The sequence below is a fragment of the Amphiura filiformis genome, chromosome 8, assembly GCF_039555335.1.
Source record: "Amphiura filiformis chromosome 8, Afil_fr2py, whole genome shotgun sequence".
Taxonomy (NCBI): Eukaryota; Metazoa; Echinodermata; class Ophiuroidea; order Amphilepidida; family Amphiuridae; genus Amphiura; species Amphiura filiformis.
Genome location: NC_092635.1, coordinates 70,405,998 through 70,422,851, shown reverse-complemented (window position 1 = coordinate 70,422,851; position 16,854 = coordinate 70,405,998). Strand labels below are relative to the sequence as shown.

The 16,854-nt window shown below is 36.8% G+C and overlaps 1 protein-coding gene across 1 annotated transcript in view; it reads left to right on the top strand.

The window, feature by feature from the left end:
- Window positions 1-15,657: 15,657 nt before the first annotated feature.
- Window positions 15,658-16,854, top strand: part of LOC140159704 (uncharacterized) — a 115,299-nt gene continuing 114,102 nt past the window's right edge. The window contains 2 exon segments of the mRNA XM_072183200.1: window positions 15,658-15,710; window positions 16,531-16,852. Coding sequence (XP_072039301.1) covers window positions 16,762-16,852 — 91 coding nt within the window. The 5' untranslated portion in view covers window positions 15,658-15,710; window positions 16,531-16,761.

The following is a 16,854-nucleotide window of genomic DNA, read 5'->3' as shown; positions in this document are numbered from 1 at the left end:
CTACAGTAGATGTAAGCTATGCAGTTCTTCAACAATACACATATCTACAATAGATGTAAGCTATGCAATTCTTCAAAAATACACATATCTACCGTAGAAGTAAGCTATGCAGTTCTTCAACAATACACTGTTATACACATATCTACAGTAGATGTAAGCTATGCAGTTCTTCAACAATACACATATCTACAGTAGATGTAAGCTTTGCAGTTCTTCAACAATACACATACATGATGCAGTCATGTCTACAGTAGAATTCATCACGACCTTTGCAGGACTTAACCCCCTTACAAGCTATTAAACCAAGATAACACTCATTGAAACAGCTCAACTGATTAAATCGGATCTTCTCTGGTTGTGCACATGTGTCTGTTTTACATGTGCGATATCGCAATAAAGCTGGTATTATAGCTTCAGTTGGGTAACCGATTATAAAGGAAACGCAAGGAAACAATGGTATGTGGACCTTTGTTCACGAAATGAGATAATGGTCTGCTTTTTGTTAAGCAGCATTCTTGAAAATGAGCAACATAATGATTGTTGACTTAACACGGTTTGGAAATAATTTCTTCATATTTTTTGGTGTTATCTGTCGTTTACATATCCTTCCTAAAACACAAAAGTGTGACTATTTCCAAACACCTAAATTAGCTAAAAAATTAGGACATGTTACAAAACTATATTTTCTAGAATTTCGTAGAATACTTTAAATGTAGCTTGTACCGTTTTTTTGTGGCATCCTTTAGAACTGATCGGTCCGTTACCAATATTTTCGGTCAAATCTCCATTCAATTAACACGGGGAGTTGGCTAGCTATGAGCTAGCTATGCCTTGCCCTCACTCATATTTTACGAAAGTGCGACTATTTCTGAACATCTAACCTAGCTGTAATTTTAGGTCATGTTAGAGAAATATATTTGCTAGAAGTTTGGAGAATACTTTAAATATTGGCCGGTTATTTTTCACACAGTGATGTTAACTAGGCAAATGCATATACTTAATAACATACACTATTTGTAAAGGTCGCGCGTCAATGGTGAGAGCACTGTGTATTGTGTATAGGAAAACGGACAGTAACTGCAGTATGATCTACAGTAGATGTAAATTATGCAGTTCTTCAACAATACACATATCTACAGTAGATGTAAGCTATGCAGTTCTTCAACAATACACATATCTACAGTAGATGTAAGCTATGCAGTTCTTCAACAATACACATATCTACAGTAGATGTAAATTATGCACTACTTCAACATTACACATATCTGCAGCAGATGCAAGCATTGCACTACTTCAACAACACAAAGATCTACAGTAGATGTAAGCAATGTAGTACTTCAACAATACACAGATCTACAGTAGATGTAAGCTATGCACTACTTCAACAATACACATATCTACAGTATAGATGTAAATTATGCACTATTTCAACAATACACAGATATGCAGTAGATGTAAGCAATGTACTACTTTAACAATACACAGATCTACAGTAGATTTAACTCGGCAGTGTCCTACTTCATCAATACACCGATCTACAGTAGATGTAAGCTCACTACTTCATCAATACACAGATCTACAGTAGATGTACGCAACGTTCTACTTCATCCAGACACATATCTACAGTAGATGTTAGGTTCAGGGTTTAGGTTTTATTAACAATTTTCAATACATCGCAGGGAGAAGCCCGCTAGTGCGTTCACAACAAGGAAGCAACTGAGCAAATGTAAGGCAATGACTTTCCCTCCCTCCTTCTGAGTGCATGTTTGTAAGAAATGAACTTGTTATAACCTAATATAATTTTGCAAGCCCTCTTCTGGATACGTTCAATCATCAAGGATTGTTTAACAGTAAGAGAAGAATGCCAGATCACGTCACATAGACATATTCCGGGAGGCGTTATTTCTTTCTGCAACCATAATGGGCCGCAATGCGATAACACATAGTACATACATGTAATTATAAGCCTATGAGGCTAGATATAACACGAGTTTATTACCATTATTATTTCCTCTTACTTAATAAAATAAAAAGAAATCGATAGAATTAAAATTCTATAACGGTTTACCTGGGGTTCGAACCCACAACCTATTGTATCCATAGTCTAATGCCTACACGACTGTGCTATGATTCGTTGTGCCAGAAAGGTGTTTGTTTGTTTATGATACTTATTGATTACGGAATAAACTGCATACACACAATATACTATTACTAGTATATTAGTACTAATAAATACGAATATAACCCTAACCCTAACCCTTACCCTAACCCTAACCCTAAACCCTAACCCTAACCTTAACCCTAAACCCTAAACCCTAACCCTAACCGCTAACCCTAACCCCTAACCCTAACCCTAACCCTAAGACCCTAACCCTAAGACCCTAACCCTGACAATAATGAACCTTGCCTCGCACTATGCGGTTAGTGATATATTGCGGCCCATTATGGTTGCAGAAAGAAATTAAGCTTCCGGGAGAGGGCGAACATAACAAGAATAAATGGTGATCAATTCAGCAGTGTTGAAACCAAAACGTTTTAACTTACTAAGAATAAACAATCTTTTGTTGGCATTTTGGCATATATGATTAACTTGAGATGATCCCATTTGAGATCCGCCAATACCAAGAACTTTGGCATGATGAACATACTTCCGAGAAGTCTTACCAATTTTAAGGTCAGTGCATGGAGGTGGATTTCTCATGTAACAGATGTAGATAGCTTGGCATTTATCAGGATTTAATTTTAGTTGGTTTCTCAAGGACCAATCCAGGAACTCATCAAGATCAGCCTGAAGACGGCTGCCCTCATTACAGTTGCGGTTCTCCGCAAAGGTAAGATCGTCAACATATTTCCAGTAGTGAGAGCAGCAGCCCTGAGCCGCATCATTGATGACCGCCTGGAAGGTGATAGGACCAATTTTGGTGCCCGGAGGAACACCTGCATGCAACTGAGCATAATCGGACAATGTGTTATTATATCTGACACATTGACGAAGGTCACTGAGAAAATTGATGACCCAAGGCACTATACCCCTGTAAGTATTGCTCTTCTTCAACAATACACATATCTATAGTAGATGTAAGCAATGCACTATTTCATCAATACACAGATCTAGAGTAGATGTAACCAATGCACTACTTCATCAATACATATATCTGCAGTAGATGTAAGCAATGCACTACTTCATCAATACATATATCGACAGTAGATGTAAGCAATGCACTACTTCATCAATACATATATCTACAGTAGATGTAAGCAATGCACTACTTCATCAATACATATATCTATACAGTAGATGTAAGCAATGTACTACACAGATATACAGCAAATGTAAGCAATGCACTATTTAATGAATATACAGATTTACAGTAGATGTAAGCAATGCACTACTTCATCAATACATATATCTATACAGTAGATGTAAGCAATGTACTACACAGATATACAGCAAATGTAAGCAATGCACTATTTAATGAATATACAGATTTACAGTAGATGTAAGCAATGCACTACTTCATCAATACATATATCTATACAGTAGATGTAAGCAATGTACTACACAGATATACAGCAAAGGTAAGCAATGCACTATTTAATGAATACACAGATCTACTGTAAATGTAAGCAATGCACTACTTCATCAATACACAGATCTAGAGTAGATGTAACCAATGCACTACTTCATCAATACATATATCTGCAGTAGATGTAAGCAATGCACTACTTCATCAATACATATATCGACAGTAGATGTAAGCAATGCACTACTTCATCAATACATATATCTACAGTAGATGTAAGCAATGCACTAGGCCTACTTCATCAATACATATATCTACAGTAGATGTAAGCAATGTACTACACATATATACAGCAAATGTATAAGCAATGCACTATTTAATGAATATACAGATTTACAGTAGATGTAAGCAATGCACTACTCCATCAATACATATATCTACAGTAAATGTAAGCAATGTACTAGGCCTACTTCATCAATACATATATCTACAGTAGATGTAAGCAATGCACTACTCCATCAATACATATATCTACAGTAAATGTAAGCAATGTACTACACAGATAATAACAAAGGTAAGCAATGCACTATTTAATGAATACACAGATCTACAGTAAATGTAAGCAATGCACTACTTCATCAATACATATGCAATGCACTACCGTAAACTGGGGTAACTTCGGTCAGCGGGATAACTTTGGGCAGCCAAATCTTTTTTAAATGGTCATATTTCCAAACAGCAATATTGTTTTAAGTCATAGGCCTATTTGGTGCCAATTTGTTAAGAAATATATTTGGAAGAAATAATAGTCTCATGTCAAATTTCCTCGAAATTGACGAAATTATTGGGATTTTTGACCAAAAATAAGCATGTTTTTACTTTTTTTTTCAGAAAAAATAAAAATCGATCTTTGTGAACAAGGATGTGTGCTTGATTAATTTTGCAAGGGTTCAAATGTCACAAAAACCAACAACTTGCCCATAAACAGCGAAGATCATAAGTTTGTTTTTTTTCTTTCTAAATTAAGGGTAACTTTGGTCGGGCTATATTTAACCCCTAGAGCACCCTTAAAAAATTGAAAATTGTTTTCAACTTCAAGATGTAGAGGGGAACTCTAATGTCTTAAATAACAGTTAATTAGAAATATAATTGGTTTTGTTGAGAAGCAATGGTTTAAAAACTCTGAAAAGTGGCACAAAGTTACCCCATTTTACGGTACTTCATCAATACACAGATCTACAGTAGATGTACCGTAAGCAATGTACTACAACAATACACAGATGTACAGTAGATGTAAGCAATGTACTATTTCATCCATACACAGATCTACAGTTAGCAAAGCACTACTTCATCAAAGCACACATACACGGTAGCCATTTTTTTAAAGTGCTGTATAAGCAATACAAACAGATCTACAGTAGATAGAAGTTATACACATAAATACGCAGATCGAGAGTAGATGTATAAGCAATGCACAGATCTATAGTAGTATGTTATCAATGTTAACTACTTCATCAATACACATATCTACATTTCATTTCCTGTATTATGCACTACTTCATCAATGACACACAGTAGATGTAAGCAATATACTACTTCGTCAACATACTAGATAAGCAATGTACAGGGTGAGTAAAAAAAAGTGCAATAGAGAAAAGAATCCATTTTTATTTAAGAACCGAGTTGAACCTTTTAGATTTTAAAACATTTTATAAATAACATATCCATTAGTGATCTTGTGTGAAAAAATCAAGGACTTAGCATTTAGCGTTTTGTTTTTATGACACATTTTATAGCGATACCCAATTTTAATGTTTGTCCAAGAGACACCTAAAATTTGAATGTCAGGCCACTCTGTGTAAGGTAGATTTGGAACCACTGCCAGTTTCTTAACCTCATTGGCATTGAAATAAAATGAAGCACCCAAAGCCTTATTGTCCTTGGTCTTGTTTAAGGAGAAGAAACATTATCTGTTGTTATTTTTCATTTTCCCTTTATTTTAAAGATGTTTATTCTCTATCAAAACCATATAAATTTGTAGGCTGGTTTTTCAAATGTCGAAATGAAATACGCGCAAATTGGAGTGGAGTGAATTACAAAACATCCAGTAAGTTGGACATATTGGGATTTAAAAAACTGGAGTTGGAGTCGAGTGCGGTATGAAGGACTTAAAGTAATGTTAGAAAGTTTGTTTGAACAGAAAAAAGAAATAAGAATAACGCAAAAATCCACCCTATTTATGTTAAAGTCAGTTTCAGAGCTGGGGCATTTATCGTGCAATGTGTGCTCCCATTCAAAATACATGGTACCTCGTGGACAAATAATGAAATTGGGTATCGCAGCAAAAGGACTCATAAAAATTAAACGGTAAAAGCCAGTCACTTCATTTTTTCACAGAAGGTGACTATTGAGTGTGGCATTTATGGAGTTTCAATAATGGGAAAGTTCAACTTGGTTCTTACATAAATATCGATTCTTTGCTGTATTGCACTTTTTTTGACTCACCCTGTACTACTTCATCAATACACAGATACAGTGCAAAAACTCGGGTGTTTAAAGTAACACCAGTTGGAGTCAATAGAGGACCGCACCCAGGGATGTTATTTTTAACACCTTTGGGTGTTATTTTTACACTCTTGGTGTCATTTTTGACACCTCACCTGGAAGGTATAACAATAATACCAAAAGTGTTTAAAAACAACCCTGGGTGCGGTCCTCTATTGACTCCAACCGGTGTTATTTTTAACACCCGAGGTTTTGCAGTGTAATAATATGCATAATGTAAACTCATTGAAAGCACATTTTCTAGTAAACAATTATTTTACACCATCTTCGCCCCAATTAACATTTAGCCCATGCAGTACGTTTATGCAGGCCCCTTCCAGCTTCAACTCGACCTTTGCAGGACTTAAACCCCATTAAAAGCTATTAAACCAAGATAACGCGCATTGAAAACAGCTCAACTGATTAAATCATATCTTCTCTGGTTAAATACACGCAACATATGTGTCTGCTTTACACGTACAATGGAGCAATGAGCTGGGATTATAGTTTCAGTTGGGTGAACGATTATAAAGCGAGCGCTAGAGAATTGTGTGTGGTCTTTGTTTACGAAATGAGACAATACGTGCTTATTGTTAACCAGCGTTCTTGAAAATGAGAAACATGGTGGTTTGCAGACTTAACACGGTTTGGAAATAATTTCTTCATATTTTTGGTGTTATCTGCACATCCTTCCTAAAACACCAAAGTACGCATATTTCCAAACATCTAAATTAGCTAAAAATTTAGGACATGTTACAAAACTATATTGTCTAGAATTTTAGAAGAGTACTTTTAATATTGGCCGGTTATTTTTCACACAGCGACGTTAACTAGGCAATGTACTATTACCTATAACATTAACTAAAACACCAAAGTACGCATATTTCCAAACATCTAAATTAGCTAAAAATTTAGGACATGTTACAAAACTATATTTTCTAGAACTTTAGAAAAGTACCTTTAATATTGGCCGGTTATTTTTCACACAACGACGTTAACTAGGCATATCCCCATACTTTTACGTAGGCTATTTGTAGAGGTCACGCGTCAATGGGAAAGAGCACTGTGTATTGTGTATAGGAAAACGGACAGTAACTGCAGTATGTATATATTGGCACTTCGCAGTGAAGAAATATTCCAAACTTAATGTCAAGTCTGTATACTTCATCAATACACAGATCTAAAGTAGTTGCACACTTAAACCGACGTGTGGTGATATCAACCCATTTAGCAATGTTCAGTCGGGTCAGTTTTATTTATTTTAGGCCTACTACTTCAACAAGACACAGATCTACAGTAGATAGATGTAAGCAATGTACACGTACTATATACTTTATCAATACACAGATACACTGCAAAAACTCCGATTGAAGTCAATAGAGGACCGCACCCAGGGGTGTTATTTTTTTAAACAATTTTTTACACTCTTGGTTTATTTTTGACGCTTGGAAGGTATAACAATAACACCAAAAGTGTTAAAAAACGACACCCTAGGCGCGGTTCTCTATTGACTCCAACCGGTGTTACTTTTATTTGATTAATTTTAACTTGTACTTCAAATTATACAATCCCAGCAAACACAAAACTTTTTACAGAAAACGTCTAAATCTTTATAAAGGTTCAATAACATTCAAATAACATTCAAAGACATTTTGAAAACTTGATGCAAATCATTCCAATATAATGTTATGGGTGGTGAAATAATTATGTGTACCCCGGGGTTTTGACTTATAAAGATTTTTTGGCAGACAAAGGGGGGGTATTTTTTGCAGCTCGAAAAGGGGGGTCAAGCGATTTTGGGTACAGATATTTTGGGCACCGTTTCTATATTACACCCTATAAAAAAGTGTAAGAAAACATTATGTTCCAATAATTATGCTAAATTTATGACAAGTCGATGGAAGGTTTTAAATTCGGGTTCCCCAAAATCTAACATGTGTAAAGGGGGGGGGGGGCAAAGATTTGTTGGCACGTCAAAAGGGGGGGTAGGGTCATGGGACGTCACTCAAGGGAGGGGGCAAAGATTTTGGCATGGGCAAAGGGGGGATTTTTGGCAGACGAGAATTCACCACCTCGGGGTATAGGGGCCTACACATCATTATTGCACGGCCCCTTATCTAAATGTTGACAAAATATTTTGCAAAAATGTTTGCCAAAAATGTTTTGTAGAAATATTGTTGTAGTGTTGTTGTTTTTTCATAAAACGTTTTAATTTTTCAGTCTTCAAAAAATCAGTCAGGCCAACCTAATTAGATTTCCCATTTTAACTTCTGTGTGCTTATCCGGCCATCATTTAGATTTTTGTTATGTAAAGTGAAAGAAACCCGGCCCCCTGGTTATCCTGCCATTTAACATGCAGTTCTATGGGATGACATAAAGTCATAATTTAAATTTATGACTTTATTTCAAACTTTGCTCTGTTGACCTACAAAGACAACAAATTTGGCTGCTTCCATTTATGTACAACATGTACAAGTTGGGACATGTGTAACCATTACAAATAGGCCTATGCAAAAAAAAATAGGTTTGACGGTATTTGAATGGGTCATTTGTCAACTGCTGTTTCCTCATTTTTTCCCAAATTTTTCATTTCAAAAATACCTAATGGTAATTTTAATGACTTAGGCATATTTTTCACTTTTAAGGGTAGACGCGGTATTGCCGGTTGGTCGAACTTACAGCCAAAAAAAAATCGATTTTCATTTTCTAAATGAAATTTTCAAGGCCCTATTAATGAAAAATAACACTTTGATGTTTGCAAAAGTTGATTCTACAAGTAGGCCTACTTGAAAAGTTGCTTGATTTAATGTTGTTAATGAGTTACGTACGTTTTACAAAATTACAACATAACTCAAGAACCATATGACCTACAAAAGTATAATGATATTTGAATTCTTCTATCGCTATTTGCCAAAGCTCTCTATCATTCGCAAGATGCTGTGAACTACCGGGGCAACAGTTTAAAGTAGTTGCTAACCTTAAGCAATTTATTATTATTATTTATTTATTTATTTAGGCCTATTTATTTATTTATTTATTTATTTATTTATTTATTTATTTATTTATTTATTTATTTATTTATTTATTTATTTATTTATTTATTTATTTATTTATTTATTTATTTATTTATTTATTTATTTATTTATTTATTTATTTATTTATTTATTTATTTATTTATTTTGCACTTTCGCTGCATGGGATCACTGAATGGGCCTTTTAACAGCGGGGAAAAATATTGAAAAAGACCAAAATTTCACTTTATTTTTGACATTTCACATTTTGATGACTTCAAATTTTTTGCTTTCTCTGCATGCCCTGATTTTTGCCTAAGAGCTCAAAAGCCTACCAAAATTTCATGACTTGTGAACAAAAGTCAAACAAAGTGAAGTTTGAAGTTGAACTTGAGACAAAGACACTGATGAACTTTGAGTGGGGGGCGCTATGACTCTCAACCAAAAAGTCAACTTGGTTTTGGGTCATTTGATGAAGAAACGGCTTGCAGATATGATGTAAATATGTTTCCTTGATAAAAATGAACTTTCAAATATTTCATTGGTTGATAGCATTTGATTTAATGTCATTTTTGGGTAAAATTGTCATAATATTTTGCTGGAAGAAAATTGATACTGAGTTGCCCCTGCATCATGAGACACAATCACTGAGACCATTTAGGAGATCGCAAAACCCAATGAATGTGTCGCTCTGAAAAGTGACAACCAATCAAATTAAGTGATATACAACTCTTCGGTAGCATGACCTCTTAGGGTGGTTGTAGAGAATTGCAATTAGGGTAAATAATGTGTAATTGATTTAATGCTAAATATAGAATACAATGTAAGAAAAGTAACATATATGAATGAAACCTTATTACTTAAGCATATTTGAGAGATATGAGTTGATGTCATGAATTATCATGTGAATTTTAGCAAGATATTGCAAACGTGTGGTGATTGAATTGTCAATTCTCCCTACACTGCATGTCCTTACTCTGTGTGTCGTTCACATCAGTGGCGAAACAAGCAAATTGCCCATATCGACGAAGTTTATAAGCACCGATTGATTATCAACTCGTTTCTTTCATGCTTCACTGCCATCAATAATTCCAGACCAAGTTTGAATCGAAGTTCTATTAATTTGGAATATAAAACTAGCACGAGATATATTATTTCGTGATAATGGCAGCTATTTACGGAAGGAATATCACTGGTGGTCATTTCTTAATTTGGCCAGCTGTAAGTACGGGATAACCCCATTTCATAATATTCGGTTCACTTCACTGCTTTGTTTTTCATTCACTAACTTGTGAATTGTTACTCCAGGGTGTCTGTCAATTAACGTGGAGTTCACTCAGGATATATATTCTCATTTGCCTGGATACACATGGATATATTCTTCCATTGCGTAGCTGTAATTTGTAGGATATGCAATATCAATGTGGAATCACAGCACTGATTTGAAGGAGAAATCAACTAATGGGCGCCATGTTTTTCCATCAATTGACTGTTCAACTTTTGGCCCTCGGGGAAACATAAAATACCAAGTGTGAAAGCCAATCGATATCATAATTATGTATGGTACATGGTTGTCAATGTGTGTGGAAAGCTTACTTCTGCATTTGCTATATTAGTAGTGCTTGGATCGCACAAATTCTTCAAGGATGTTTCACCATTTTACAAGAAAGTGCAACGTTGTCCTGTCAAATAAGAAGTTCAATCTGTATACACAACAGTGTAGGTCATGTCATAGCGCCCGCTGTTTAGATTGTTTTTCAATTGACCTGAGTGATGAGATGCATCATGAAAACAATCGTTGATCATCATCATTTTGGGTGATAAATCAATATTGATAACTTAAGTGGAAATTTTAAGCTGTTAAAGTGTCATCAGTGCAGCCCCTGAATTTACTTGCTGAAGTGAAAAGTGAGCAGTCACTGGCAGTGTGGATGCATCAATTGGTGGATGTAGATTGGCTATGTTTTGTTTACAATTTACATTTACACTAAATTGCATCTACCATGTGATGTCTAGTTGTCTACTGTTCCTATATCTCGGACACGAAATGTTCATTTCGAGGAGTGCGTCCCACAAGCAGCTACGCCCCGGGCCCGGTACTAGGAAAATTAGTTCATTTGTGTTCGTCATAAAACTTTCCCACCATCATTTGACCATGTACTTGTGGCGTATACAGCGTAGTAGGATAGCGATAGGTAGCGTAGGACGCCAGACGCAGACGTGTGTTATTGCACAAATGCGATTGGCCAGTTCTGAAAATGTGTACCGGTACCGAGACTGAGAGTTCCACGATGAACACAAAATTAGTAATTTTCCTATCGTTTGCCTAGGCTAGGGCCTAGTCATTACAAATTACGTAATTTGCGTAAGCTTATAATTTTAGTCACTTAAGTGCCCGGCCTGGTGCAAATTACGTTTAAGACTTTCCAATGTGTATACAATGTACATTGTAGGGCAATTTCATGAAAGGTCATTAGTTCAAATCTGCTTCCAGATGACATGATGCACATGGAACAAGTACAAAGGCAAGCAAATGAGTCAATCAATATCGCTTCACCTGGGGAATTCTTTTGTGCTTTAGACTTAGTTTACGCACGCATCATGTCTTCTGGAGGCAGATTTGAAGACCTCACCTTTCCTCGTAAAATTGCCCTATTTTCTCTAAAGCCGCCTCTAATAAACGCTCCACCAATTTTTTAAACCAAATTTTCACAAATTCTGTTCAAATACTGGTCCATATTTTCACGATTGGTAATTTTACAATATCCATTCCATGTGTGTGGCCATTCATTTTATTGACCGAATGACCGTGCGTGTATGTAGGGCCTACAGCAATAAAATACCATAACAGCATACTGTGGAAGGTAGGCCTGTTGCCCGGGGATTGACGATAAGTGCAGGGTGCGTTATTTATTAGCGAACTCAAAGATAGCACAAATAGTGCCAGTGTACTCGAGTTCTGCTTCTGCTTCTATTACATGTAGGATCCTCTGCTAGCGATGCCCATTATCCCATGCTTTTTAACATTGATAAAATCCCAGGGATTGGGGAACTATATCATCTAAACCTCCAAGTATTTGTGATCCTTGAGGCTTGAACATATTTAAACAAAACTGCCAAGAGGTACATAGTTTTAAAAATGTTCGGAGACCAATGACACAAGAGGATTTTCCTTCCCAACAACGATATACAAATGTATATCATGTATCGTGTATAAAAATCTTCATGTATCATGATAGTTCCGTGAGTTAAGCATCAGCATCTACATGTGTAATCATATCCCCGTCCTGGCTCTATCCACTTTCAAAACAGCAATCAGGCCTCAACTTGGGGCTACCTTTGAAAGAAATGGACTGTCTGTAATTTAAAACTTTCAGGGGTTACTTTCAGGATTTGGGGGGGGGGGCAAAAATCTGTATTACCTGCGTGCATACTCCTCATCACAGGCAGGTAATATTTCCCGTATTACCTGCGTAGTCATAACACACATGCGTTTGCGTAACATGTCTCGCGCGATATCCTAAGACTTGCGCGCTTACTTCACGCGCGGCATGAGTGCACTGTTAAAAAGCAAAGAAGAAACTGGCCTACTTTTCAGTAAGATTATCAAGCTAAATTCCTTCAACAAAGTTTACGAACAAGTCTGAAGATATACATACAATTCATGTTCACTATAAAAGCAGGCCTTCATCATCATCAACTAGTTTATTTGAAGTGCCAACTGCAAAATTTTAGTGATCATGAAGTGCCAACATGTCAAGGGAGGATTCTGCGAGGTAGCGTGTGTAACATATGTAGTGGGGATCGTGCAGTGGTGCTTTATCGGGGGGCAGGGGCAGCGCCCCCGGAAGCTGCTGGATTTTTAGGTTTTTTAAGGCCCAGATTGGGTATTTTTCACCCCTTTTTGTTCAAGATTTATGTGAAAAAATATTAAAATTAATGTGCGTCACTTCGTGTGCCACAGTCCAAGCGCCACAAGTGGCGTGCACCGCCAGTTGAGAAAGCATGCACTAAAGGATAAAATTGTTACCCCCTGTTTGTTCTCACGAAATACGGGAAAATATCTACGGTCTTGTGCCGTATTCCATTCAGCATTCAGCTTCATGGAATACGGCAGATATTTTCCTGTATTTCACCAAATTGGCGAAGGCTCTACATTAGGAATGCTAGGCGTCCATATGTGCATCGTAATTCCTATAAACCTTGTCAATGCAATATCAGCTCTGTATAAACTACAAATGTTTGCGAGTGATTATCGGATCAGTCGATTGATTGAGAATCGATTATCAGATTCTCGTCGAAATTCTGACCCTGTAGTGTGTGTGCTTGTGTACAGTATCGCTCTCTCAAGTACCGAGAGGAATCTCTAAGGGTGTATATGGGTGTCCATCTTTGCATCATTACACGTAGATAAACGTGTACATTGTAAGTCAACTCAAGTAGGCAGTGGTTGAGTTCACAGGTGGGGAATGTGCCATTGGTCAAAGGTCAAATCTGGTTACAACTGTTTCAATGCTGTATCTCTCGATCTAAGCAAGTATGGGTGTCATCATCATCATTGCACCATATCAAGTACCGTATTCATTCCAATAAGCCTTGGTTTCGTCATTTTGTTACAGTCTTCACCCTTGTTTCTGCACCCTTGCCTGTGACTTCATCTCTGCACCAAGTCCCAGTATATATGTACAAAATGTAGCTGCTGCTGCATAGGGATAGCATCTTTGAAGAAGATTGAAGAAACGCCCAGAGTGCTTTACAAAGTCATTTTGGGTGGGCGCTTTTTTTTAACCTGGTTTACCTAATTTTTTCGAAAGGGCCGTTTATTAGAGACAAATTTACCTATGTACGTTATAGGGTCCCGAGACGTTCTAGTAACTTTTCTGATGTGGTAAATGTATTGCCAAGTTTACACAGGACTTCAAATCGTCAAGCTATTTCACTAGTATCAATGTCCAGTCACTGCAACAACAGTAATGGTACCCTTTAGCAAATTGAAAATGCCCTGGGTGGGTGCTTATTGGTGATGGCGTTTATTGGAACAAATACCGGAATACTGTACATGTAGATGGTGGTTGAGTTCAGAGGTGGGTGAGGGTCAAAGGTCAAATGAGGTCAATAGGCTTAAATTGCTATAAACTTTGTAAACACAGTATCTTTTGACCTATATAGTATCTAAGTGAGTAATGTGTGTGTAGCTGACTAGCTGTATCTCAAGTAGGCGCTGGTTGAGTTTGGAGGCAGGGTTCGAATTCAGCTGTATCACATACAATGTAGCAGTTTGCTCCACATTTTGAAGTACGGTAACTGCTACCCAATTTTGCATTTGTATAGCACTTTTTATAGTGCTTTAGTATATGGAAGTATCCTTATTATGATGAATTAGCCAAAAACTGCTACACAAATTTTTTAAATGAATTTGAACCCTGTTTGGAGGTGGGTCATGGGTTGAGGTCAAATGGGGTTTAAAGTGTTATAAATATTGTCAAAGCTATGGCAGGAGGCCCAGTGACGATCACAACCAGGGTTCATAGTTTGCTCTCAAATAACCGGGTCCACTATTTTTATGCTGGACCCATTCAGATCCCATTTAGTTGAAATTTGCAGGTCCCAAGCTGATTTTTGTGGGTCCAAATTACACTTACAATGTATGCATCCGATGTACGGAAGGCGGAACACCCGGAAATGCCATCTTCACTCACTCAGTACTGGTGCGCATGAAGTATGTCGAATTCGGCAACCAAAACATATCCAAGTCGAGCCGAATTATTGGATAAAAGATGACTTAACGCGATCGGCTACTATTCTCAATAAAACTACAATTACTACCAAATAATATTGCACTACTTTAATCATCTAAATTATTTGTTATTTTGCTATATTTGCTCAGTTGAAAATATATCTACCGCAAAAACGTGTTTGCGTAATTGTCACCAGGAAATGTACCGCCAACTCGACTCAGATCAGTCGGCTCACAGCATATTTTTTTAAAAACAACTTTTCATTCATAAATTACATACATTGTACAATTACTAAAATCGCTGCTACATGACACAGTGTGAGCTCACCCATCGCTATTTCATGCACAGATTTTTGCTTAGTGATACAAGGGAACTGTAGAAGAGGTGGACTTTTCTTTGGATCGTGCAAATATTACGTTACAAATACAATGTTTACAATATTTCTTGGATGGGATTTTTTCCAGGTCCAAGCACAGCCTGCTGAACCCATTCAGGTTATGTAATCTTACTTTTTCCGGGTCCAGTGAGTACAAAAAGCGTCCTGGATGCGAAAACGCGGAAAACTGTGAACCCTGATCACAGTCCCCACCCCCGTGACCGCAGCAGGTGGGGGATCCCTTGGTTCGTGAATCACCTTGTGTACACGGTGTACACTGTACAGTTTATATCCAGGTTAATTAAGCATGCTATGGTGATTGGTGACTCAAGTGTGCTGGGTCAGATTTTTAACATGTACAAATGTACGTAATTATATGTGTGTCATGTGGACTGCAAATAGATTGCCAGTGCATGAGTTACAAATGATTTAATTTTTCTTTTAATATTTGTCAACAGGTAATATAATTCAACTAAAACTCGAGAACTTGGAAGTGAACTGCATCAAGTATTAAAAGGTGAGAATGAAAAAATCAAGTGGTGATATTTCTTCTGGATTTCTGGAAATGGGGAGAAAACAAATCTGGAAACTTGAGTGCTGGTATTCTACATGTACATGTAGCTTAAAAAGAGCAAAAAAGGGTGTGGTGGATACCACCTTAACCCATGCCATAGCCTATTCCCGGAATGAGCCCCCATGTTCAGTGCTGCAGCAAAACGCTCGGCCAGATCAATTTTTAGGAAGATCTGTTACCGATTTACGTCCCTGATTAATGATTACAATAATTTGCTTTGAGAATATAATACATACATTTGAAATGTCCTTGTAAAAGTTTATAGTAAATCTCATCCATATGGGCCCTAAAATACAGGAAAGACAAATAAAAAAAATCACACCCAATTGGGCGTAAAATCCAAAGTTAGCAACACTGAAAATAAACCAGCTGCCAGTTTTCCTACCCATTTTGATAAGAGAGAGGAACCAGAGGTAGTCATCCCCTCCCCACCCACCAAGTTTGAGGGGCATGTGTGAGTACGCCCACCACCTCTGAGAATAAGGGAGGACATCCAAAGCTCAGAGGAAAGTTTTAAATGGTACTGGACATTTTGCAGATTTGTAATTAATTTCTGTGTATTTTGTATTAGTATTGAATGTTTGTCATCCATACCATCATTGAATTTAGTGTTCTAAGATACATTCACAATAATTTTGTAGCAACATTTTAATGTGATGATTTTTTTCATAATCATTTCTTTTGGCAAATATTGGAAAACAGATTGTCTAATTTTGTCACTTTTTGTGTAATAATAGTTACATTACTTTTTGCTTCTTTACAGGTTGAAGTCAAATGGATAATATATATTTGTAAGCAGAGCAGCAGGAGTAGCAGTTTATATTAAACTCAGATAGGGTGAGAAACCTATCACAAGGGTTGAGATGTGAAAACTTGGTGGGTGCTCTTGAGACAAAAATACAAGCACTTTTGTACACTGGAGGCAATTGTGTTGGATGCAAATATCGGCATTAACCAAAAGAAGTATGTCCTGTGTTTCTCATAGGCCATCAATATGGTGAAGGATAGCGACTCATGTCTCGCTAATCCCAAGTACACCCAGTGGATACTGGAAGCCATTCGCAAGATTAAAAAGCAGAAACAGCGC